At 34.7% G+C, this 27014-nt stretch overlaps 1 protein-coding gene across 1 annotated transcript in view; it reads left to right on the forward strand.

Moving 5' to 3' along the window:
- Window positions 1-362: 362 nt before the first annotated feature.
- Window positions 363-27014, forward strand: part of CNBD1 (cyclic nucleotide binding domain containing 1) — a 341528-nt gene continuing 314876 nt past the window's right edge. Inside the window, exons 1-2 of the mRNA XM_035012259.1 lie at window positions 363-450; window positions 15531-15603. Coding sequence (XP_034868150.1) covers window positions 363-450; window positions 15531-15603 — 161 coding nt within the window. The remainder of the gene's footprint in view (window positions 451-15530; window positions 15604-27014) is intronic.

A 27014-nucleotide genomic window follows, 5' to 3' on the forward strand; every position in this document is an offset into this window, starting at 1 on the left:
AGAAAAAGGGCTCTGCACTAGGGATGACTAATGAATTCTTCTTTCATTTAATCTGGACTTGTGTGCTGTTGATTCTGCTGTATCTGCCCTGTGGAATTTCCTTCTTCATTCTTACTGCTTCCTATAGGTCGCAAAACCCCCTTCATAAATTCCACAGGACTAGGACTAAGATATAGCTTTTCCTGGTCTATATTTAACTCTTGGAAATGCTGTGCACTGTATTAGAACTGTGAATATGAAGATTCCGTAGTACTCAGCCTATCAAGGACTACCTTGAGGGTTCTGCTTTATGATGCCTCAAGGCAAAGAAGGATCATTTGCCTCTCAAGTAGCCTTTGATCAGCTGCCTTTGAGCCAACAAGATGCCTTTGTCTTCTCTTCCAGCAACTATTTTGTCTCACATGATAGCTGTAAACAATGTGCCTCCTCCTCCACTTCGCAGTTTACCAAGTGAGTGAAGACTATGTCAAGGGTTTGTCATTGTTTCCAGTGGTATTTATCCCAGATATAAGAAACAGGGCACTTGTGAGTTGGTAGAGAGACAGGAGGAATCATTTTGATAGAGTAGTGAGATGGAAAAAACATAGATATGCAAATCCTGCTTTGTCCTCCTGAAGTCATTTCAATTCTCTAGATGTCAAATATTTTACTTTGTAAAGTGAGGATCTTTATGACCTTTCAGAACTTCAAATAAGAAATACTTTTAGGGGTGCCTGGGTGGCTCAGTTGATTAAGCGGCTGCCTTAGGCTCAGGTCATGATCCCAGGGTCTTGGGATAGAGCCCAGCATCAAGCTCCCTCCCTCTCCCTCTGCCTGCCTGTGTGCCTACTTATGATCTCTCTCTGTCAAATAAATAAATAAAATCGTAAAAAAAAAAAAAGAAAAAAGAAATACTTTTAAAGAGAGAAGAAAACAAAGGCTTAGAAAGATCACATGGCTCATGAGTGATCAAACCTCTTGTTTCTGGCAGGTCTTCTAGTGTCTACCTAGTCAGTCTTACTGCCCTGCCCTTTGTGAGCTAATTAATACTTAATTTTCACTAGGAGAATTCTCATTAAAATTTTCCAGGAAAAAAAAAAAGAGATAATGCCTGTTACTCTTCCTCTGAAATTTATTCCGATTCCATTTTATTTTTATTTTGTAGTCTTTGATTTATAATATCATAGGAATTATAGAGTTAAATATTTGAAGTTTATACAGTTGACAGTATTTTCTTATTTTATATAGTCAGTCTATACCTGGAACATTTTTCTCAAGACTTCTTGTCATAACTATCAAATTCATAGATCTATTATTTGATCACCAATATACTAATAATATGGAGTAGTCCAGTGATAGTTGAGATTAAAAAAAATCTTCTGGATAAGATATCTTGATTTTTTTTTCAACTTCAATAAAGCATTTACTCTATTATTTAAATATTTATTGGGTAATTTGTTGTATGATTTGAAAAAGCTAACCTGTCTATTCTTTTATCTTCCTGTGATTGCTTACTCTTTAAAATCATTTTTTTAAAATTAACGATCATAGTCTCCAGGGGAAACGGTGCCAGAGGCAGCAGTTGACACCTTTTTGAAGGGGTTTACTTATGTCTTGAATAGTGTTAGACAAAGTCCTTATGTTAAATCCAACTAATTCTTATATATGCTACTTTTATATGTTTTTATTATAATTGTGAAAAAAATTCTTGAATGTGGTCAAAGTTTTGTATTTCTACGTGAATCAAAATAAATATTAAATGTAATTTTGCCAAAACCCACAGCTTCTATTGGACAGGTTTTATTTGTGCAAAAGAAATAAAGGTCATCCTAAAACAATTTCTTTAGCAGCCTAGGAAGCACAGTAGCTGGGAGTTAAAAGATCAAATTAATTTAGAATCAATGGGATGAGATATGTGCTACCCTCTGTATGTCTTCCAAGGACACTTAAGTTGTGTGAAGTGATAAAAAGATTAAAAATCAGCAGCAATTTAGATCTCAGAACAGAATAGAGCATAATGGAAAGCAGTGGAGCTCCCAGTTTTCCCTTTAGATGTTCCTACTTGATGTTCTATGTCTATGACTTCTCTTTGGAGACGTGTCCTGCTTGCTTAGTAACTGTGTCTTTGTGCTAACTCCAGCAAATTGACAATTTCCCTTAGCAAACTCTGTCTTTGCTGAAACAATGATCTCATGAAAGCACTCGTGAGGATGCTTTCAATCGATAATATGACTAAATCTGAATTATAAAGAAGATATAAATGGGAATGATTCAAATGCAATGGGCATAAATAGGAAGGTTCAGTTAAGGACCTTAAAAAAATCCAGCTAAAATTGTCTCCATTTGCAGATGACATGATTTTATATATAGAAAGCCCTAAAGACTCAACCAAAAAACTGTTAGAACTAATCAAGGAATTCAGTAAAGTTGCAGGATACAAAATTAACATATAAAAATCAGTGTTTCTGTACACTAACAATGAATTTTCTGAAAAAGAAAAATCAATCTCATTTAAATAGCATCAAAAACAATAAAATACTTAGGAATAAATTTAACCAAGGTGGCCAAAGATCACTACTCTGAAAATCATAAAATATTGATAAAAGAAATCAAAGAAGACATAAATAAATGGAAAGTTATCTTGTGTTTATGGATTGGAAGAATCAGTATTGTTAAAATGTCAGAATTTGTTTGTGGATTTGATGTAATCCCTATCAAGATTCGAACGGCATCTGTTACAGAAATAGAAAAAACATTCCTAAAATTTGTATGGAAACACAAGACTCCAAATAGCCAAAAATATTTTGAGAAAGAAGAACAAAGCAGGAGGCATCACATTTCCTGATTTTAAACTATACTGCAATGCTATAGTTATTAAGACAGTATGGTGCTGGTATAAAAACAAATAGACCAATGGAACAGAATTGAGAGTCCAGAAGTAAACCTAAGCACATACAGTCAACTAGAATTTGACAATGGAGTCAAGACTACTCAATTGAGAAGACAGTCTCTTCAATAAATCATGGTGGGAAAACCTGGATATTCAAAAATAAAAGAATGAAACTTGACTAGTATCTAACATTCACAAATATTAACTCGAAATGGATTAAAGACTGAAATATAAGACCTGAAACCATGAAGCTCCTAGAAGAAAACATAGAAGAACTCTTTGACATGGGTCTTGGAAATGCTTTTTTAGATATGACACCTAAAGTACAAGCAATAAAATAAAATTGAAGAAAGTGAGACTATGTCAAACTAAAAAGGTTCTGCACTGCAGAAGAAACCACCAACAAAGTGAAAAGAAAACCTGCACAATGGTAAAAGATATTTGCAAACTATATATCTGATAAGGGATTAATATTTAAAATATATAAAGAACTCATACAACTCAATAGCAAAAAAAAAAATTCAATTAAAAAATGGGCAAAGGACCTAAATAGACATTTCTCTAAGGAAAATATACAAAAGGCCAACAGATACTTGGAAAGATGCTCATAATTACTAGTCATTAGAGAAATGCAAATTAAAACTACAATATCACCTTTTAGAATGGTCATTATCAAAAAGACAAGAGCTAACGAATGCTGGTGAGGATGTGGAGAAAAGGGAACCCCTATGACCTGTAAATTGGTATAGCTACTATGGAAAACAGTATGGAGTATAAAACTAACATATGATCCAGCAATTTCACTTTTGGGAATTTCCAAAGGTAATGAAAACATTAACTCAAAAAGTTGAACTCTTATGGTCATAGAAACATTATTTATAATAGGCAATACATGAAAACAACCTAAGTGTTCACTTAGGATAAAGAAGTTGTGGTACATATACACAATTAAATATTATTCAACCATAAAAAACAAGGAAATCCATTTGCAACAATATGGATGGACCCTGAAGGCATTATGCTAAATAAGTCAGACAGACAAAGACAAATATTGTATGATCTCACTTACGTGTAGAATCTTAAAAAAAAGCCCATAGAAAAAGAGATCAGATTTGTGGTTACCAGAGGTGGGGGGTGGGGTGAGGGTAGGAGAAATTGGAGGAAGGTAATCAAAAGGTACAAACTTCCAGTTGTCAGATAAATAAGCACTAGGGATGTAATGTATAACATGATGGCTATGGTTAACACTGCTGTATGATATATAGAGAGGTTGTTAACAGAGTAGATCATAAGTGTTCTCATTACAAGGATAATTTTTTTTTCATTTTCTTTTTATAGCTATGTGAGATGATGGATGTTAACCATACCTATTATAATCATTTCACAGTATATGCAAATCAAACATTTATGCTATACACCTTAAACTTATACAGTGATATATGTCAATTATTTCTCATTAAACTGGAAAAAAAATCCAGCCATTATATATATCCTTGCTTACTTTAGGTGAGGTTAGTTAGGTTACCTTTAGTGAATCATGTCTACCTTATCTATAAATTTTATATGTGAATATTTTAGGGCTTTTTATAGGCAGTGTGTAAGCATTTTTCATGTTATGTTATTTCATTTATTTCTCACAAGATACTTATGGGGTCTGTAGTAAGCGAAATAATGGCCCCCAATGATGTGCATATCCTAATCCCCAGAACCTGTGAATAAACTATGCTACATGGCCAGAGAAATTAATGTTGCAGATGGAATTAAGGCTGCTAATCAGCTGACCTTGAAATGGGAGAAGATTCTGGATTTTGCAGTGAGCCCACTGTAATCAAAGGATCCTTTGTAAGTGGGAGAGGGAGGCACGTGACTTAGAGTCAGTGAGATTCAGGGTGAGAAAGGCTCAACTGGCCATTGCTGGCTTTGAAGATGGAAGGGGGGACATGAGCCCCAGAATTGGGGCAACCTCTGCAAGCTGGACAAGGCAAAGAAATAGAGTCTCCCCTGGAGCTTCCAGAAGGAATGCAGCCCTGCTGACAACTTGATTTTAGCATAATGAGATCTGTTTCAGACTTCTGACTTTCAGAGCTGTAAGATCATAAATTTGTGTTTTAAGCTGATACATTTGTAGTAATTTGTTTCAGTGATACAAAACTAATACATGGTCCATTTTGCAGTGAAGGATAGTGAGGCTTGGGTTTCATACCAAGGTTCACACAGTTGTCAAGTGGTAGAGAATTTTTCAAAGTATCATTCATATGAATTTTCTCATAAAAACAACAGTCAGTAGCAGTATGGTTTCCTCCTACCCACCACCCTGATATCCCCTCCACATTTTTCAAGTTGAATGATATATATGTATTTGTTGCATTTTACCATTTCGACCATTTAGTCACTCTTAATTTAAGGGAGAGAACATATCATGCATCTTTAAACACCCCTCCAGTACTGTCTTATTAATTTTGAAATCCAGATTCACAGGCACTCCAGATAGTTATGCTTGAATCCCTTATACATTTTTTTCTTTAAAACTTTCCAGTCTTCGGGCGCCTGGGTGGCTCAGTTGGTTGAGCGACTGCCTTCAGCTCAGGTCATGGTCCCGGAGTCCTGGGATCGAGTCCCACATCGGGCTCCTGGCTCAGCGGGGAGCCCGCTTCTCCCTCTGACCCTCTCCCCTCTCATGCTGTTTCTCTCTCTCTCTCTCAAATAAATAAATTAAAAAAATCTTTAAAAAAAACAAAAACAAAAACAAAAACCAAAAACTTTCCAGTCTTCTTCTCCTATAGTCTTTTTGACTTCTGTCTCAGGATTTTTCAGAGCTTGCTAACTAAGAAGGAGATGATTGTTCTCAAAAGCAAAAAGTCATGCCACTTTTTATTCTGAATGAGAATTGCTATAAAACCTTACAGTTAGCAACATCTACAGTACTTTTACCACCTGGATGAAATAGCATCTGGGTCTAGGTACACACATGGCCTGTTATTATTAGAAATTGATATTCTGAAGAGACAAAGGGAAGAAAAATGTCTTATTATTATTTTTTTTAATAAGAGGGCAGGGAGCTGTCCTTTAACATTTGACTGGAGGAAACCCTTTACACACTTATCATTAGGAGTATGGTCTAGTTAGCTACCTTTGTTTGGGTTAATCTGCTATGCTATTTTCTTCATGCTTATTAGGCTTATCCTTCTGAAAAGGACAAGTTGAAATATGCACTTTACATTTTAACTACTGGTTTATCTGGGAGAAAATTTTTTTCTTTTTCTTTTTTTTTTTTTTTAAGATTTTATTTATTTGACAAAGAGAGACAGCAAGAGAGGGAACACAAGCAGGGAGAGTGGGAGAGGGAGAAGCAGGCTTCCCGCCGAACAGAGAGCCCAGAGCCCAATGTGGGGCTCGATCCCAAGGCCTTGGGATCATGACCTGAGCCGAAGGCAGATGCTTAATGACTGAGCCACCCAGGCACCCCTGGGAGAAAGAATTTCTGTACTTTAACAAAAGGGTTTTTTGATTTGTTTTTATTCCAGTAACAAAAAAGTTTTCAGGTTCGCAAGATATTTGCAAGTACATCTTGCTTTTTCCAACATAGGAAGACATAGAAGGAAAAAAATGGCATTCAAGAGAAGACCAGAGATAACTTCAAGGAATTTAGAAACAAGATAGTACTCCTAAGTGAATGTTTTCCTTGTGTTTTTTTTTTTTTTCATTTTATGATGTACATTTACAGAAAACCTGAAAAAACTGTGTCATCATTCCTAACACTTCAAGGACATTTCCTGTAATTTGAGAGACTTTCAGTTTTTTAGTAGCTAAAGATGAAAGGAGTTTCAAGATATATATTTATCTGGAAAAGTAACTGTTGCTCCATTTTAAAGTTTTAAACCATTCAAATCCCAGGAGTGCAAGTAAGAAAAAGGGTGGCCTGTCAGTGGAGAAGACAGAGAAGCTGACTGTGTAATGTATACAAGAAAACAAAGTTGAAAAACAGAGCTAAAAGATGAGACTGGATGTTCCAAGAAGAAATAAAAGATGGAAAATGTGGTTGAATGTTTGTATATGTCTCCATGTTTATATAATCAATAATAGTCCCTGTGGAAAATGCTACTTGATTATTTAGGAAAAGAAGTATCAGAAAATTATTTTCTCAACTTTATTTTTCAGTGTAAAAGTCACTTTTTTTTTAAATCCCAAAGGAGAAAAGATGAATGTTTTATTGAAAAAACCAAGCATTTATTATGTTTTTTTTCTTACTACTCATAACTATCTCAATGTACTTGTACTTTTTGTCAGAAAGTCTTGAGTGACCTTTAGAAATTAAGTAATGGCAACTTAAACTTGAGCTCAAATCATTTCTGGGGATTCAGGCAGGAAACCCTGCAGTAGACTGCAATGCATTGCAAATCAGATGTCTCCTCTAGTGGTCACACTAGGTCACACCTCAGCTCTCAGGCTACTGCTCTGTTCTAGGCAGTCTGTCTCAGAAATACCTTCTGCCATTAGTCCTCTGTTCCCTTCAGCCTCCTAAACTGGATCTCCATTACCTTTGACTGACCTGATCTCTGGACTTCCTTCCAACATGTATTATGGACCAGATTCCTTTATTTATTTATTTTTTAAAAATATGATTTACAAGGGAATTTGATCATGTTAACTGTCCACTCAAAAGCTGTAAGGGTTCTACTCTCTTCCAAAACTTAGATTACAATCTGTTTTCTTCAATCTGGCATTTAAAATTCTCATGCTTTGGCTAAAATCTGTCTCTCATGTTCTAGACATTCAGTTCCGTTGATAGAACTCTCCAGTACAGCTAAAACGCTTTGATTGATGTTCTTTAAACCCATCTGCAGTGCTGCTCAAGAGGACAGGAGGCCTTTCTAGGTTCAAAGCAACATTCAAATGACCATTTTTGGCACATCTGCTCTAAAGGACAAAGGACAGAATCTCAATCTTGCAGAAGGGCAGGGCCCGGTGTCCCTTTCTGTGGGAGCTCTTCTCACACCTGCTGAGGCACAGCATAACAACCCCCTTTGGCCCCCAGCATGGTAGTTCAGGTTCAAGGTAATGAGAATCACATAGGGCAGGTGCTGAATTGTCCTGACTTAAAAGCCTCATACCCAGAAGGAGCCAGTATTTCTTATTAAAAAAATTCTAGGCACCGTTTCTAAGTTTCCTGCAAGGAACTTCCCAGTTACAAGAGTCACTGTAGTTTCCATATCTTGGCCATTGCAAATAATGCTGTAATAAACATAGGGGTTCATATATCTTTTTTTTTTTAAGATTTTATTTATTTATTTGACAGAGAGAGACATAGCGAGAGCAGGAACACAAGCAGGGGGAGTGGGAGAGGGAGAAGCAGGCTTCCCGCCGAGCAGGGAGCCTGATGTGGGACTCGATCCCAGGACCCTGGGATCATGACCTGAGCCGACGGCAGACGCTTAATGACTGAGCCACCCAGGCGCCCGGGGTTCATATATCTTTTCAAATTCATGTTTTTGTTTTCTTTGAATAAATACCCATAGTGGAATTACTGGATCTACGTTATTTCTATTTGTGATTTTTTGAGGAACTTCCAAGCTGTGTCAACTGTAGGTCATAAAAAAAATTAATAATAAAAAAAAGAGTCACTATAGTCAGGGAAGTCCATTTCAGTGACTCTCCATTAGGTATTTGTAGATCATCTATAGTTTCTCTTGGGTCTAGACAGAACTCACCAATCAGGGGTCATTGTTATCATAGCCGATATTACCTAGCAATCTAGTTGATAGCTCTACCTTTATATGGTCTCTAGAGATCAGAGCTAGAGAGTTCCCACACTAGGGGAAAGTTACTCTGTGAGTTACACCATTGAACTCTTCATCATACTCTCGTGCTTTAGCTCATGTTTCCTCTTGGAGTTTCCATCTATCTTGCTCTATTTTTTTCTGTTTTTCCAGTTCTTTAAAATTCTGGTCAATGACTTTAATCTCTGCAAAGACTCTCCTGGCCTCTCCAGTATGAAATAATGTCTTCCATATCTCTAAACTGTCCATTGTACTTTTTCTATACCTCTTCTATTATTCTTATCACCTTTTAACCTCACACTAGATACTTCATAGACATATGCTTTAGGGTTATGGTTCTTATTAGATGGAGATAAGTGGTTATCCTTCACATGTCTTTGTATCTCCAATGCCTAGCATGCAGGTGATAAGTAAATAGCAGAAGCATGAACAAATCTTACACAATTTATGGGAATTTTGGTGAATAGGTCTCTTTTAAAAATTATTATGTAGTAATGTATGCATCAGGCACAAGAGAATATTGAAACATTAAGTGAGTCTTCCTCCCAACCCATACTCCTAATCTTACCCTCAGAAGTAACTATCATGAAAAAATATTTTTTCTTGAAACTTTTCATGTATATTCAAGTATGTAAATATATATGCACACACACGTGTGTGTATTTTTAATAGTAAAATATGGTAGGACATTTTTATTACCCTATATCATACCTTTATTTTTCACTTAATAATATCATGCTTTATGAAGGCCTTTTCATGCCAATATGTAGATATGTACCTTATTCATTTTAGTGGCTATATTATATTTCATTGTTTGAATATACCAAAATACTATTAATGGATGTGCTATTTAACCTATTGTGTCTCACCTTTAAGCCCACCTTTCTATATATTCTGCTTTGTGATGCTGAGGCTGGGGCTCTGCAAACCAGTTTTTCCCAGAAAGCCAGCTGGCTTCCTGTTAGGATCTGTCAATAGCAGGTGTTAGAGGGAGATTGGAAGGCAGAAGCAAAGTTAAGGAAAGTGTTTGTCCTTTTGTTTTCTATTTCTGGTTTGCTTCTCCTTGTGTCTCTCCAAAAATGTCTTTTTCACCCAAGCAGTGGCTGTTCGTTCCAGCAGCAGCAGTTAATTCCCTTTGCAGTTTTCCCAGTGTTCCCAGAAATAACTTAATTGCACCCCCTCAACAATTCAGCTCCAGCTGCTGGCTCTGTCCTTGGAGGTCCAAATCTCAGCTTCTTAAGACCATTGCTCCCCGCTTCTAAGTTTTAGTAATTCAACCTCTTCCCTTTGCTTCATCAGCAAAAATAGTGTGGTAGATGCCTTCTGCATATTTGCTGCTCCCTTTTTGTCTCTTCAGTTCTCTAATATCTGACTAACTGTTCTTTGTATCATTTTTTTTCCATTGAAATTGCTGGTGTGGTTTCAGTCTCCTGATAGCTAGATCCTTACTAATTCAGAGGGAATTTGTTTCTAGTTAGTTTTGCTGTTAAAATCAAATAAACATCTTGTACTATTTTTTTTTTTTTGCTAAGCAAGTGTATTAATAGAACTGCATGGCCAAAGGATGTGTGCATTTTAAATTTTGATAGCTATTAACAAATTGTCTTCCAAAGGGGTTGCACTAATTCCTACTCCCACCATCAGTATATGCAAGTTTCTATTTCACAACATTTATATTAATATGCATTGTAAAACAAACATTTTGCCAATAAATTAGTTGGAAATAGTTTTAATTGCTCTGTAAGTTTGCATTTCTTTAAGAGTGAGGTTAGAATCTTCTCATATATTTGTGGTCCTGTGTATTTATGTGAACAGCCTATTTACATGTCCCTTACCCATTCATTGAGGTTTATTTTTCCTTTTATTTGAAAGAAATCTTTGTGTATAAAAGAAATTAGCGCTTTGGCATGTACTTTACAAGTATTTTTCTCAGTTTGCATTTTTTTCATGTTTATGATTTTTGTGTCATACAAACATTTTAGATTGTCTAGTTTTTGTCCTCTGTTATTGATTCTTGATTGGAATGCCATTGTTCACACTAAGATTAAAAATAATTCTTCCATGCTTTCTTTTGTTAGTTATATAGTTTTACTTTTAATATTAAGCTTGTTAAATATTTTGTGCATCTAGAATTTATTTTTGAATAAATTTACTTTAGAATAGTGATGTATGGCTGCAAATTAATATTTTTCCAAATGACCAATCAACTGTTCTAACACTATTTGTTGAGTAATCTTTTTCCTACTAATTTGAAATGCCAGTTTTTATTGTATGCTAAATTTTCATGTGCATTCTGGATCTATCTCTGGAAACTATTACTTACTTTTTTCCACTTATCTCTTGTCTCTTTATGCATTTGTGTTGAATTGTTATAATTTTTGAAGCCTTATTACATATTTCAGTATCTGGTAAGATTAACCTTTACTGATTACTCTTTTTTGGAAAGACTTTTTTGGGCCTTTCTTCTTGGTTTATTTTTCTATAGATCTTTAGAAATATTTGGGCTTTTTCAACAAATAAACATGGGTATTTTAGTTGGAAATGCATTAAACTTAAAGATTCATTTATGGAGAATTGATATCTTTATGATATTGAATATTCCTGCTCAAGAACTTGTATTTTTGTAATATTCAACCTTCCTACTTCCAGTTTTTGCAAGTGTCTTATGATGCAACAATAAAATTTATTTCTGGGCATTTTATCTTTTTTTCTTTGTTATTATAAATGATATCTTTTCTCATATTTTCTAACTACAGAAGTCATATGAGAAAGTTATTAAATTTTTGAAAATAAAATTTAAAAAGTTTGAAACTACAATCTTAAATGTTGTAAGTTTAATGTAGAGAAACTTATTTTTTCAGAGCCATTTGACACTCCACTTTCCTTAAATATTTTAGTATGTATTTCTTAAAAACAAGGAAATACGCTTATTACATAATCATAATACATCATCAAAATAAAAAAAATTAACACAGATACAGATACTGTAATCTAATTCTTAGACCCCTCCCATTTGAATTTAGCCAATTGTTCTGATAATGATTTTTATAGTAAAAAGATCCAATTCAAAATCTCATTTTGCATTTCATTTTCTTGTCTAGATTGGAATAGTTTCTCCATTTTCCTTGCCTTTCATGACCTTAATGCTGGCAGATTACAAACAAGTTATTTAGTAGGATATACTTCAGTTTGGCTTCTCTGATCTTTCTCATGATTAGATTCAAGTGGGAAATCTTTGGCAGAAATGTCATAGAAGTGATTCTATGTTCTTTTCCCATCTTATTAGGTGGCACATGATTTTACTTTAATATATTGATTAAGGATTGATTATGGATATTATATGGAGAACTTCTCTGCAGTGAATTTACCTTTCCCTTTTGTAATTAATAAGTCTTTTGTGAAGAGGTATCTTGAAAGTATAGAAATATTAAATTTTCATAAAATATTAAATAAATAAATGTAAAATTATGATTTCCTAGTTTGTTCATAGGGTTTTAAAGATTTTATTTATTTATTTGAGAGAGAGAGAGAGAGAGAGAGAGCACAAACAGTGGAGAGGCAGAGGAAAAGCAGACTCCCTGCTAAGCAGGGAGCCTGATGTGGGGCTTGATCCCAGGACCCCAGGATCATGACCTGAGCTGAAGGCAGGCGCTTAACCAACTGAGCCACACAGGTGCCCCTATTCCAAGGATTTTAATGAGTTATTATCATTACATATTTTGATGTCTAGATAGTTCACAGTCTGGCCACTGGAAATGCCTTCATTTTGGTCTAACCATTTCCGTGCTTTCTGGTACAGTAAGATTTTTCAGGCTCATCTTGTGCTTTCCCTATCTGAGCCCTAGAACCAACTCTCTTGAATTTATTTTTTTCTACAGTTCTTCCTGCTTTATAAACCCATTAATTTCTGCTTTTCTATTTTCTTCCTTGCATTTCTCTTGTTTTAATTTTCTTTTCCTAACTTTTTTAGTCAAAATGCTTAATTCTTTTGATTTTATTTTTTGTCTTTTCTTGTAATATAAATATTTTGGGGAATGCATTTTCACCAGAGAAAGACTAATTATATTCCATAGGTTCATGAAAACATTCCCTATTTTTACCTTCTTGATATTTTATAGTTTCAGTTTTGATATGCTCTTTGATTTAAGAATAAATTTAATATATGTTTAATATATCTCATTAATTATGTAATTTATATTTATATCCTCAGTGATTCATTTGTTACTTGATTTGTAGGTAAGAAGGAAAGAAAGTTACTGTGGAGGTTATTTTGTCTCCATTTATTCCTGAAACTTTTGCTTTATGAATTTTAATGTTATATAATTTGGAACACAAAACATTTAATAGGTTCCATACCTAAACCTGTACTTCTTGATTTATCAACTTTAGACAATGAATATTCACAACCTAGTATAAAATGAGAAGAATTTCCCTCTTCACATCATGATTTGATTAGTAAGAATATTAATGTCTAAGTCTTTGACTAGTTGCATTCATACCTTCAAATATTAAGGTCCCATTATTTTTAAATATTCTTTAAATTGTAAATATTAATTATTTACTATGTGAGGGTGTCTGTACAAGTATATTTTATGCTTTCACTTCTCTGCTGAAACTTCCAAGTTGTTACTCATTACTATTTATACCCTTTTTATTAGAATCTATGAAGAATTTATTATTTGCATTAAGGCTTACAGAATTTACTTACCCTTTATTAGTATAGTGTCCATACTATTTAAGCTTCAGTTGTATGTTTATCAAATTGTATTTTTCAAAGAGATCTTACAGTACTTTATATTCTCTGAGGTCTTATATTTATTTATTACCTTTTTAGTTATTGGAGAATAAAACTCATGATATATTCCCTCCCCCCATTTGTCTTACTGTTTGCCAAGACTTTGCTATAGAGAAGACTAAGACCACACTGCGTTTTGGCTAGGTGCTAAAATAATTGTTTATCTTCAAAACATAGTAACATTTAATTATTCACTCAGTCCAGAATATCTGGTATTAAATTTGATCACCAGAAAAGCTTGACTTCTGCTCTCTACAAAGTTATAATTTCATGTTGAAATCTATTGACTTTTTTCTTTTTAATGAAACTGCTTCAAAGATAAGACCCATTATGTTGTTCAACACCCTTTATATAAAGTCCCTTGTCACAAATACCTCCTGGAAATGAGAATCAGTGAAGAAATTTTTTGGTGAATTGTAAAGCGTCCTTCTAGGCTGTGAGTACTTAGTATATAAGCTATTCTGGTTTTGAGTTTACTTGGCTGTGCCAAGTTTAGGGCAAAGCCTTACCCTCAAGTGCTGTAGCTTTTCTCAGGCAAGTTGATGATTCTCAAGTTTTCTATTCTCTGCTAGCAATTCTTAGTCTTATAATATCCATCCTGTGATTTTTTTTTTTTTTTTGTAAGCTATTTTAACTGAAGGATGATTTTTAAAATCCCCCTTTTAAGCCAGGATTTCTCAAACCTTGAACTTTTTTTAAAAAAATATCTATGGCAACCATCCCCTTTTCCTGTCCATACCAGACACCAGGGCTATTTCTGATCCTGTTTTTAAACTCGGTTGGTAAATTGGACTAAACTAATACTTCGTAGAAATCTCTTCTTAATCCACCAATCTAAAAATCTACTATAATTAAGATTTTATATAATATCCTGTATTAGAAATATGAGTATACTTAAAAGTATTTTTGATAAAATGTGGCTATAACTTGGTTCATTTAAAATAATTATTCCATATGTTGCTAAAATGCAATTAGGTAATTTTCTGATTCATAAGACTTAACTGAGTATTATAGGTAAGAAAATAACCTAAATCATGTTATTAGTATTTTCAAGTTTATTACATGGTAATAATTTATGTGGATAGCAACCAGTTTTCTGTTTAAATTTCTTTTATCCCAATTTCATTTTTAAAAAAGTAGTATATGTTATTGATGATTAATTTTAGATCACAAAAGGCTTAAAAATGTTAATGTAATTCAATAATTTGAAATTAAAATTGATAAGTTTGTACATGTCAAATTCTACTGGGATATGGTCAAAAATACATTTTAAAAAGTTTAGAAGTGCATTAAGCTGCTGATTTTCTCAATACCTTTTCACTAAGGAAAGGAATAATGTGCATGTTGGTATTACTGCTTTCTGTTTTACAACATTTCTAACAGCATGCATTCTCCTGGAGAAAGGGGAGGACCTGTGATGTGAGTGCCCATCACTGTAATGATGCTTATCGTACTCAATACTCTATCTTCCTTTTCATCTCCTTTGAAGGATGTCAGTTCTTTCTGACACTGAAGGAGAATTGCAATTAGTTTGCTTCTTGGCTATGATTACTATATCTTTCTGCTCTTAAGGGATATTGTGTGATTTGCTTACACATTAACTTCAAATGGAATTGCAAACTGAATCCAGATATTGGAAGGTGCTCTGAAGAGGGCTAGTGTAAGATGGGGGCCTGCATGAATTGAATAAAAATTAGTAGTATTGCAGAGAGAGAGACAGAGACAGAGACAGGGACCTCAAGAAACTCTTCTTTGAATTGTCATGGCATTATCAGTCCACATTCTAAAGGTATAGGATGGGGATTCTGAAAGGCTTTCTTCCAGAGGAGGGACATTATATGACACATATAAACTCCCAAAACAAACAATGTCAGACCAGATTTGACATCAATGAAAAACATTACCTCTTTTTTTGTATTATTTAATCACCTTATTCAGTTCTGCTTGTATATCAAAGACTGGTAATAATTCACTACCATGGTCACTGAATTCTTTTACTATGATGAATGTTTGGAATTAAACTCTATTTATAATTTTGGTTAATAAGATTACAGAAAATTACTCAAATTTTTAATTGATTTTTTTTCAGAGTTGAAAATGTCTAAGTACATTGATTATGGCCAGTTGAATGCATTGTGCCATATAAGAGGACTACAATCCAGGTAATTTACTCATGTGTTTCTTTTTTTTTCATTCAGATGAATATGAACATGTTTGTTTTATGGATAAAGTATAGTAGTAAACTATTGTTGACTCCATAGGTACTTGATTTACCACATAGATAAAAAACATTTGAAAACCTGGAGGTTATTTCTCCAGATTAAAGGGGCAGAATATATGTTATATTTTAAGGAAACAGTTGAGTGTGAAGCAAACATAATTCATCCCTAGCTGAGCCCTTTCTAGTACTTAAAAAACAGTCATAAGGGAAGAAAGCTTTAAATGGTTGGAAATACAAATCCTGAGTGAAATAAGTACTTCAGCAGTGCTTAGGAGATACCCACTTGAAAGATACTGGAGCCAAAGAATTAGGAAATATTAGGGCTCAAAGCTCAGGATTCCTAAGGTATATGATACTTGAAGATATAATTTGAAAAAAAAATTATTGTTTTGCCAACTTGGTTTCCCAGTTTGGATTTTTGAAATTATAAAACTAGTTAGTTTCTTACATATCAGTGTCCATCCACTCTTCCACTTTCCTTTATTAAGAGAGGACCTTGCCTCATCTTTAATGGGACCACTGAGAAAATGCCCCTATCTATTCTATTCTATTCTATTCTCTTCTTTATGATAAGTGCCCTTCTTAATTCCCATCACCTATGCCCCCCGCTGCCCCACCCACTTCTCCTCTGGTAACCATCAGTTTATTCTCTATAGTTAAGACTCTGTTTCTTGGATTGTCTCTCTTTTTCCCTTTTGCTCATTTGTTTTGTTTCTTAAATTCCACATATGAGTGAGATCATATGGTATTTGTCTTTCTCTGACTGACTTTTTTCACTTAGCATTATACTCTCTAGCTCCATCCATTATTGCAAATAGCAAGATTTCATTCTCTTCTATGGCTGAATAATATTCCACTGTGTGTGTGTGTGTGTGTGTGTGTGTATACACCATATCTTCTTCATCCATTTATCTATGACAGACATTTAGGCTGCTTCCATAGTTTAGCTATTGTAAACAGTAAACATAGGGGTGCATGTATTCCTTTGAATTAGTGTTTTTGTATTTTTGGGTAAATGCCCAGTAATATAATCCTGGGTCATAGGTTCTATGATTAAAATCATTCTATTTTTAACTTTTTGAGGAACCTCCATACTGTTTTCCAGAGTGGCTACACCAGTTAACAATTCCCACCAATAGTGTAGAAGGTACCTTTTTCTCTACATCCTTACCAACACTTGTTTTGTGTTTTTGATTTTCTTATGTTTCTGATTTCAGATTATTTCTGTATCTTCATTGATCTTGCCATTTCTTCTTTTTTTTTTTTCAGAGAAAAGGAGGAGGACTTGCTTCTTTTATATTTCTTGGATTTCTCCTAAGAATGATTTTTTTTTTTCCTATGCCACTTATGCCTCCTCCTCACTCTCAATGCCTTTCCACACAGGATGAAGAATCAAGTCATGCCACTTGGTTTGAATCCGGCTCAGACACTCACTGAATGTGTGACCTTGGGTTGGTTACTTAATTTCTCTTTACTTCAGTTTTCTTATTTTTAAAATGGAGATAATAATAGTACCTATTTTACAGAGGTATTGGGATGACGAAATGAGCTAACATATATTGAGTAAACAGGGTCTGGCACATAGTGAGAGCTATATAAATGTTATTTTAAAATGATTATTGCTATTCAAAAAGGCTCATCCAAGTTTTTAAATGTTGAATTTATCTTATATGCTGTACCCTTTTCTAACACATAAGAAGCTAGTTCAGGCTTTTGGAGCCGAATGCCTTTTCTGCTGTCATTTTCCTTTTGCTTTTTCGCCCAGACGTAAAAAACTAAAAACAAAAAACAAAACATGTTTCTAGACCTCTCCCTCCACCCACCTTGGGTGATCATAGTAAGAGAAATTGAATCATCTAGATGTGGAACTGCCAAAGTATCCAGTCTACATAAATCTTATCAGCCTTTGTCTTCCTGGTTTGATAATCTTTCCTAAGTAGTGGTCTCTCATCAGACAATCAGCTGTTCCAAGCCCAGTCTGGTGTCCTGCTTGACTTCCTTCTATTAAGTTTTACATTTACTGTGCCTTTTCTTAGACACCAAATCCCGTGAATTTCTTGGATGTTTTCTTTTGATACATTGGTACACACCATGGGTCTGGGAGAGGGCATGTTTTCGGGTACTTATATATATATATATTTGGTTTAGGTTTAAGTTTAGGTTTTAGGCTTATGTTTTAGAAACAGAATATAAGATTAGAAATACAAACATAGATTTGAAAATGAATATCTTTTTAGAATAAGATAATAAATTACAAAAAATTAATGATGGCTTGGCAATACAGTCCTTTTTCCTACCAAGATTTCTTTATGCAGTTTATCAGAAATATATACATTGAATTCTTCCAGAATTATAAAGCTTTCAATTGATTTCCACAAATTGGGAAGAGATTTAAGAAAAATGTATTCCTTCATATTTATTCTTTATCTATTATATTTTAAAAATGACCAAAGAATTATTTTTCTCCTATAATTAAAAAAAGAGGAAGGCTGAGAATTAAATGACTCAAGGATTGCAATTTTTGAACATGAAAACTACTAAGGGTTTGATTATATATTATATATATGTGTGTATATAAACCCTACCAAGGGTTAGATTATATATATTATATATATATAATATTTATGTTATATATTATATATATGTAATATATAATATTTATATATATATATATTTTAAATATATAATCTTCCTTATAGTTGTCCTTCCTTTGGTCCAGGGTGGGAGGATGGAGGGGAGGCTGCTACTCTCCACCACTTCCTATGTGCCTCTACCCTGTCCTCAATCCCAGCTGTTGAAACTACTCTTATCCCCTACCTGGGCATATGAGGGATTTTATACCCTTGTGCCTGTGTGTCTGTATATATATAAACTTTGTACAAAAAGCAAGCCCCACTGTGTGGTGGCTGCTGCCCAAATGCAAGTAGTCAGTCAGTTGGTGTCTGTCTGATGTTTCTTCTCCTCTGACAATAAAGGCAGTATATTAATATGTTATTCTGGGATTTTTTATCACAAGTAAAAGAAAAAATTTTGTGTAACAAAGAGGAATGATGTCAGTTTTGATTTCTAAATTCTTGGATGTAGGACTTTTCATCTCTAGTAGACTATATGTTCCATGAGGGCAGAAGATTTGTTTATCTTATTGCTTCCTACCCCTTGACATTTGGCATAGGGTTCAATGTTTTGAATTGAGTTACATTCTCATCTTCAGTAGAACTAAATATCTTCTTGATGCTTTAAAAATATATGTAGGTTTTCTACCTGTTGTTTAGGAGGATAGCTGCATATTTATAGTGTGATATTTATTTATTTATTTGTAAGATTATTTATTTATTTATTTATTTGAGAGAGAGAATGAGCATGGGGGGCGCGGTGCAGAGGGAGAGAGAGAAGCAGACTCCCTGCTCAGCAGGGAGTCAGATGTGGGGCTGGATCCCAGGACCTGGGATCATGATCTGAGCCGATGGTAGATGCTTAACTGACTGAGACACCCTTTATTTATTTTGGTACTATTGTCTAGAGAGCTAATTATTTTTAAACTTTTTTTTTTTTTTTTAAAGCAACTTCTGTGGTTTGACATTCCATGCTTTGGAGATTTTCTTCCTTTTGTCACAGTACTTTATGATCAGTCAGCTCTTATGTTTAAAGTTCAGTTTACTTAGTAATAAACAGTAATATGGTTTGAAAGGAAATGTATGTTCTCCTAAGTTTCAAATAAACAAACTTGAGGCTATGTATTTGCAACTATATTTTCTTATGTGGCCAATTATTCTTGTAATTTCATGCAAAAGCCTTTAAACATGTCTGAATTTGGAAATATAAAAGACAAACAGTGATGATGCACGTGCATTTATGCATTTGTATAAGAGTGGTGCTTGTCAAACAATTAGCTTTGTGACTGGGATTGTAGAGTTCAGTACTTATTAGTGATTAATATTACTAATATATAGCCACTTATCCTCAAATACAGATGTAGTTGTGCTGACTATATATTTTTTATACTTACAGAGATTATAACTCATAAATAGGTTTTAGCCCAAAGTCCCATTTTTAAGTTGATTACCTAGCATCATTTCCCCATACACACAATATTATAGAGTCAGAGGATTGTAGAACAGGGAGTTAACTAAGAAATCGTCTAGTGGAAACTCTTCAACTTACAGACGATTAATTTTGCCTAATTTTCCCCAACTGTATCTTTTATTTTTATACTTTTATATTAGAAAATATGGAAATGATATCATTAAAATATAGTAATTAATTAAAATATAAAAAATGACATTCTGTAATTGTTTCTCATTGCTTCAGGTTAGGGTAAAGTATATTAATTTACTAGAGTATTAGAGGTTGATAGAGACAATAGAAATTATTTTAAGGAGGCTCCTCGACAAGTTTAAGGCTCTTAGAGTCTATTGATAATGGTTGGTTCTTCATTATAATTATTTTTATTTCAAAATATATTATTATCTTTCTTTTTCTTAGTGTTTTGCTAATTCTGTTGGCATCAGGCATAAACAAACATTTTTTTGACATGAAAATTAAGATATGAAGAGATAGGTGATTTTTATTTTTAAGGAAATAAAGTATGGAAGAGAAAGGCGACAAGAAGAACTTTGAAAATATGGCTTATGTACAAATAAAAGAAATTAATTAAACTGTGATTCTACAAACATTTATCTAGAATGAAGTCAATTTTTTTTTTTTGAACAGTTTCTACTGAAGACCATTAGTTGGTTCTGTCAATCCAGTGGTGGCAGAAAAGGTGGGCAGAGACAGATGGAATCTTGCATTTACTTTATAGGTTGTGAACAGTTGGAGGCTTATAATTCAGGGTGTACTTATTAATGTTATTTTACCTAATGTGCATGTACGTATATCCAGTTGTCTAGAACAAGACTCTCTACCTGAGGCAGCACCTTTCCCAGGGGACATTTGGAAATGTGAACACATTTGTAGGTGTTACAATGACTAGGAGATGACAATGATAATAAGTGGGTAGGGGCTAGACATTGTAAACAGTGCAGTGTGTAGTAAAATCCTGCACATTGTTCTATCCAAAATGCCAATAGCACTCTGTGATACTGTGTTTTATAAGAAATATATATTTGGTCTTTGTCCTTCTTTCTGTCAGGGAGCTCCTAAAACTGTTGGAATTTCCTAAATGATAGAGTGATAAATGTGTCTGTTGTTATGTTAATGAGGTGACAGTTGGACCCCACCTAGGGGTTGGTTGCCTAGGAGGGAGAACCAACTAAGTATTCAGAGGGTTTTAACTTTCAGTCCCACCCGCTGACCTCTTGGGAGAGGCTGGAAGTTGAATCAATTGCTAATTGCCAATGATTAAATCAGTCATGACTATATAGTGAAGCTTCTATAAAAACCTAGAAGCATGGGGTTTGGGGACCTTCTGGGTTAACACACGGAGGTGCTGATTGAGTGGCCAGCCTGGAGAGGGCATGGAAGCTCTTGTACCCCTTACCACATACCTTGCCCAATGCATTTGTTCCATCTGGATGCTCATCTATATCCTTTATCATATGCTTTTATAGTAAACTAGTAAACATGAGTACAGTTGACCCTTGAACAACACGGGTTTGAGCTGCATGGGTCAACTTGCGTGTTTTGTTTTGTTTTGTTTTCAAGTTTTTATTTAAATTCCAGTTTTTATTTAAATTCCAGTGTAATATTAGTTTCAGGTATAGAATTTATATCACTTACGTACAACACCCAGGGCTCATCAAAACAAATGCTCTCCTTAATACCCATCACCTATTCAACCCATCCCCCTGCCACCTACCTGCTAGTAACCATCAGTTTGTTTTCTGTAGTTAAGAGTCTGTTTCCTGGTTTGTCTCTCTCTTTTTTTCCTCCCTATGTTATCTGTTTTATTTCTTAAATTCCACATATGGGGGCGCCTGGGTGGCTCAGTAGGTTAAGCATCTGACTCTTAATTTCGGCTCAGGTAGTGATCTCAGGGTCTTGAGATCAAGCCCTGTCTCTGGCTCTGTGCTCAGTGGAGAGTCTGCTAGAGATTCTCTCTCTTCCTCTCCCTCTGCCTCTCCCTGCCATCTCTAAAATAATAAATAAATAAATCTTTTAAAAAAATTCCACATATGAGTGAAATCATTTGGTATTTGTCTTTCTCTGACTTATTTCACTTAGCATAATATTCTCTAGCTCCATCAATGTTGTTGCAAATGGCAAGATTTCATTATTTTTGATGATTTCACTCTTTCTCTCTCTCTATATATATACACTCATTCTTTACATATAATATATATGTGTGTGTGTACACATATACATACATACCATATCTTCTTTATCCAGTCTTCAGTTGATAAGACATTTGGGCTCTTTCCATAATTTGGCTATTGTTGATAATGCTGCCATAAACATCGGGTGTATCTCTTCAAATCAGTATTTTTGTATCTTTGGGTAAATACCTAGTAGTGCAATTGCTGGATCATAGGGTAGTTCTATTTAGCTTTTTGAGGAACCTCCATACTGTTTTCCAGAGTGGCTGCATTCTTACCAACAGTATAAGAAGGTTCAAATTTCTCTATCCCCTTGCCAACACCAGTTGTTTCATGTGTTCATTTTAGCCATTCTAACAGGTATGAGCTGATATCTCATTGTAGTTTTGATTTGCATTTCCTTGATAGTGAGTGATGTTGAGCATCTTTTCATGTGTGTGTTAGCCATCTGAATGTCTTCTTTGGAAAAATGTCTGTTCATGTCTTCTTTCCAGTTCTTAACTGGATTATTTGTTTCTTGGATGTTGAGCTTGGTAAGTTCTTTATAGATTTTTTTTTTTTTTTTTAGTGATTTTATTTATTTGTTTGTCAGAGAGAGAGAGAGGGAGAGAGCAGGTGCACAAGCAGGAGGAGTGGCAGGCAGAGGGAGAAGCAGGCTCCCCATTGAGCAAGGAGCCTGATGTGGGACTCAATCCCAGGACCCTGGGATCGTGACCTGAGCTGAAGGCAGACACTTAACCAACTGAGCCACCCAGGCATCCCTGTTCTTTATAGATTGTGTATACTAACCCTTTATCAGATATGTTATTTGAAGATACCTTCTCCTATTCTGAAGGTTGCCTCTTAGTTTTGGTAATTGTTTCCTTCACTGTGAAAAAGCTTTTTATTTTCTTGAAGTCCCAATAGTCTATTTTTGTTTTTGCTTTCCTTGTCTCAAGAGACACCTAGTAAGAAGTTGGTCTGGCCCATGTCAAAGAGGTTACTACCTGTATTCTCCTCTAGGATTTTGATGGTTTCCTGTCTCACGTGTAGGTCTTTCATCCATTTTGAATTTATTTTTGTGTATGGCATAAGAAAGTGGTCCAGTTTCATTCTTTTGCATGTTGCTGTCCAGTTTTCCCAACACCATTTGTTGAAGAGACTGTCTTTTTCCCATTAGATTATTCTTTCCTGCTTCCTTGAAAATTAGGTGACTCTAGAGTTGTGGGTCCATTTCTGGGTTTTCTATTATGTGCCATTGATCTGTATCTGTTTTTGTACCAGTGCCATACCGTCTTGATCACTACAACTTTGTAATATAACTATGATGTCCTTAACTGTGATGCCTCCAAGTTTGTTTTTCTTTTTCAAGATTGTTTTGGCTATTCAGGGTCTTTCCTGGTTCCATACAAAGTTTAGAATTGTTTGTTCTAGCTCTGTGAAAAATACTGGTGGTATTTTGATAGGGATTGCATTAAATGTGTGGATTGCTTTAGGTAGTATAGACATTTTAACAATGTTTGTTCTTCCAGTCCATGAGCATGGAATATATTTCCACTTCTTTGTGTCATCTTCAATTTCTTTTGTAAGTATTCTGTAATTTTCAGAGTACAGGTTTACCTCTTTGGTTAGGCTTATTCCTAGGTATCATGGTTTTTGATGCAGTGGTAAATGGGATTGATTTCTTGATTTCTCTTTCTGATGCCCCATTATTGGCGTGTAGAAATGCAACAGATTTCTGTAGGTTGATTTTGTATCCTATGACTTTGCTGAATTCGTGTATCTGTTCTAGCAATTTTTTGGTGGAATCTTTTGGACTTTTTACATAGAGTATCTTGTTGTCTGGGAAGAGTGAAAGTTTGACTTCTTCTTTGCTGATTTGGATACCTTTTATTTCTTTTTGTTGTTGGATTGCTGAGGCTAGGACTTTCTGTACTACGTTAAATAACAATAGTGAGAGTGAAGATCCTTATCTTGTTCCTGACCATAGAGGAAAAGCTCTGTTCTTCACATTGAGGATGATATTAGCTGTGGGTCTTTTGTATATGGCCTTTATGATGTTGAGGTATGTTCCGTCTATCCCTACTTTTTTGAGGGTTTTTATCAAGAATGAATGCTGTATTTTGTCAAATGCTTTCTCTGCATCTATTGAGAAGATTGTATGGTTCCTATCCTTTCTTTTATTAATGTGGTGTATCATGTTGATTAATTTGGGAATAGTGAACCACTCTTGCAGATCAGGAATAAATCCCACTTGATCATGGTGAAGAATTCTTTTAATGTACTGTTGGATTTGATTTCCTAGTATCTTATTGAGAATTTATGCATCCATGTTTATCAGGGATATTGGTCCTTATTGTGGGGTCTTTGTCTGGTTTCAGATTTGAGGTAATGTTGGCCTTGTAGAATGAGTTTGGAAGTTTTCCTTCCATTACTACTTTCTGGAACAGTTTGAGAAGAATTGGTACTAACTCTTTTTAAATGTTTGGTAGAATTCCCCTGGGAAGCCATATGGCCCTGGACTTTTGTTTGTTGGGAGATTTTTGATTATTGATTCAATTTCCTTGCTGGTTATGGGTCTGTTCACATTTTCTATTTCTTTCTCCTTCAGTTTTGGTAGTTAATATGTTTCTAGGAATTTATCTAATTCTTTCGGATTGCCCAATGTGTTGGCATATAATTTTTCATGATTTTTTAAAATAATTATTTGTATATTTGTGGTTTTGGTTGTTATTTCTCCTCTCTCATTTGTGATTTTATTTATTTGGGTACTTTTGCTGCATCCCAAAGGTTTTGGACCTTCATGTTTTCATCTTCATTTGTTTCCATGTATTTTTAAATTTCTTCTTTAATTTCCTGGTTGATCTATTTAGTTTTAGTAGCATGTTGCTTAACCTCCATGTATATGTGGTCTTTCCAAATTTTTTCTTGTGGTTGACTTCAAATTTCATAGCCATTGAGGTCAGAAAAGTTGCATTGTATGATCTCATTCTTTTTGTTGTGGCCTGATTTTTGATCTAAAATGTGGTGTATTCTGGAGAATGTCCTGTGTGCACTCACTTGAAAAGAGTGTATATTTTGCAGCTTTAGGATGAAATGTTCTGAATATATCTGCTAAGTCCGTCTGGTTCAGTGTGTCATTCAAAGCCACTGTTTCCTTGTTGATTTTCTGCTTAGATAATCGGTCCATTGTGTGAGTGGGGTGTTAATGTCCCCTACTATTATTGTATTATGATCCATGAATTTCTTTATGTTTATTGTTAATTGATTTATATTTTTGGGTGCTCCCAAGTTAGGGGCATAAATATTTATAATTTTTAGATCTTCTTAATGAGTCCCTTTATTATGTTAAAATGCCCTTATTCATCTCATGTTATAGTCTTTGTTTTAAAATCTAGCTTGATTGATATAAATATGGCTACTCTGGCTTTCTTTTGATGTCCATTAGCCTGGTAGATAGTTCTCCATCCCCTCATTTCCAATCTGCAGGTGTCTTTAGGTCTAAAATGAATCTCATATAGCATATGAGCATATAGATATATGAATCTCATATATCCAGCATATAGATGGATCTTGTTTTTTATCTATTCTGATACCCTATGTCTTATGATTGGAGCATTTAGTCCATTTTCATTCAGAGTGAATACTGAAAGATATGAATTTAATGTCATTGTGTTACCTGTAGAGAGTTGCTGTTTCTGGTGATGTTCTCTGGTCCTTTCTAGTCTTTGTCACTTTTGGTCTTTCCTTCCCACTCAAAGAATCTCCTTTAACATTTCTTGCATGGCTGGTTTAGTGGTCATGAACTCCTTTAGTTTTTTTCCCATCTAGGAAACTCTTTTTCTCTCCTATTCTGAATGATAGACTTGCTGGATAGAGTGTTATTGGCTGCAGATTTTTCCCCTTCAGCATGTTGAATATATCATACCACTCTCTTCTGGGTTGCCAAGTTTCTGTGGCGAGATATGCAGCTAGCCTTATGGGTCTTCCCTTGTAAGTTAGAGACTTCTTTTGTTGTTTTGCTTTTTGGATTTTTTCTTTACCACTATATTTTGCAAATTTAACTACAGTATGTCTTGGCGTTGGCCTGCTTTGTTGACTTTCATGGGAGTTCTCTGTGCCTCCTGTATTTGAATGTCTGTTTCCTTCTCCAGATTAGGGAAGTTTTCAACTACTATTTCCTCAAATAAACCTTTTACTTTCTTTTCTCTCTAGACTCCTTTGATATGAACGTTATTATGTCTGATGGAGTCATTGAGTTCCCTGTCTACTTTCTTGATCCATCATTATTCTTTCTCTCTTTTGTTCAGCTTCATTATTTTCCATAATTCTATCTTCTATATCACTGTTCATTCCTGTGCTTCTTCTATCCTTATGGTCATTACATCTATTTGGTTTTGAATCACAGTTATTGCATTCTTCATTTTGGCCTGATTGTTTTTTAGCTGTTTTATGTTTGCAGTAAGGTTCTCCCTGATGTCTTCCATGCTCTTCTCAAGTCCAGCTAGTATTCTTATCCCTATTGCTTTAAATTCTGGATCAGGTGTATTTCTTTTTTTTTTTAAAGATTTTATTTATTCATTTGAGACGCAGAGATACAGAGAGAGAGAGACAGCATGAGCAGGGAGAGAGGCCGAGGGAGAGGGAGAAGCAGGCTCCTCACTAAGGCAGGAGCCCGATGTGGGGCTCGATCCCAGGACCCTGGGAACATGACTTGAGCTGAAGGCAGATGCTTAACCATCTAAGCCACCCAGGTGCCCCTGGGCATAGTTCCTCTATCTGTTTCAATTAGATCTCTGGCCATTATCTTTTCTTGTTCTTTCTTTTGGAATGAATTCCTCTGTCTTGGCATTTTGTCTAGGTCTCTTGTCTTCTGTGTGGTAGAAAAGCCTGTTATGTTTTCTACTCCCGAGACTAATGGCTTTATGAAGAGGAGGTTATATAGTGTCTATGGCCTGGTGCTTTAGGAAGTGTCTATGGTGTGTGCTGCATGACTTTGCTGCTGTGTTTTGGCTGTTCTATCGCTCAGGTTAGTTGTTGGCAGAGGTTCTCCTTGCCTGCAGTGGGTAGTGTTTGGACCTTGGCCAGAGTGTGGTGAGTTTTAACTAGTTGTGCTCTG

This window comes from Mirounga leonina, unplaced genomic scaffold (assembly GCF_011800145.1).
Source record: "Mirounga leonina isolate KUSES-001 unplaced genomic scaffold, KU_Mleo_1.0 Mir_165, whole genome shotgun sequence".
In the NCBI taxonomy this organism is placed as follows: Eukaryota; Metazoa; Chordata; class Mammalia; order Carnivora; family Phocidae; genus Mirounga; species Mirounga leonina.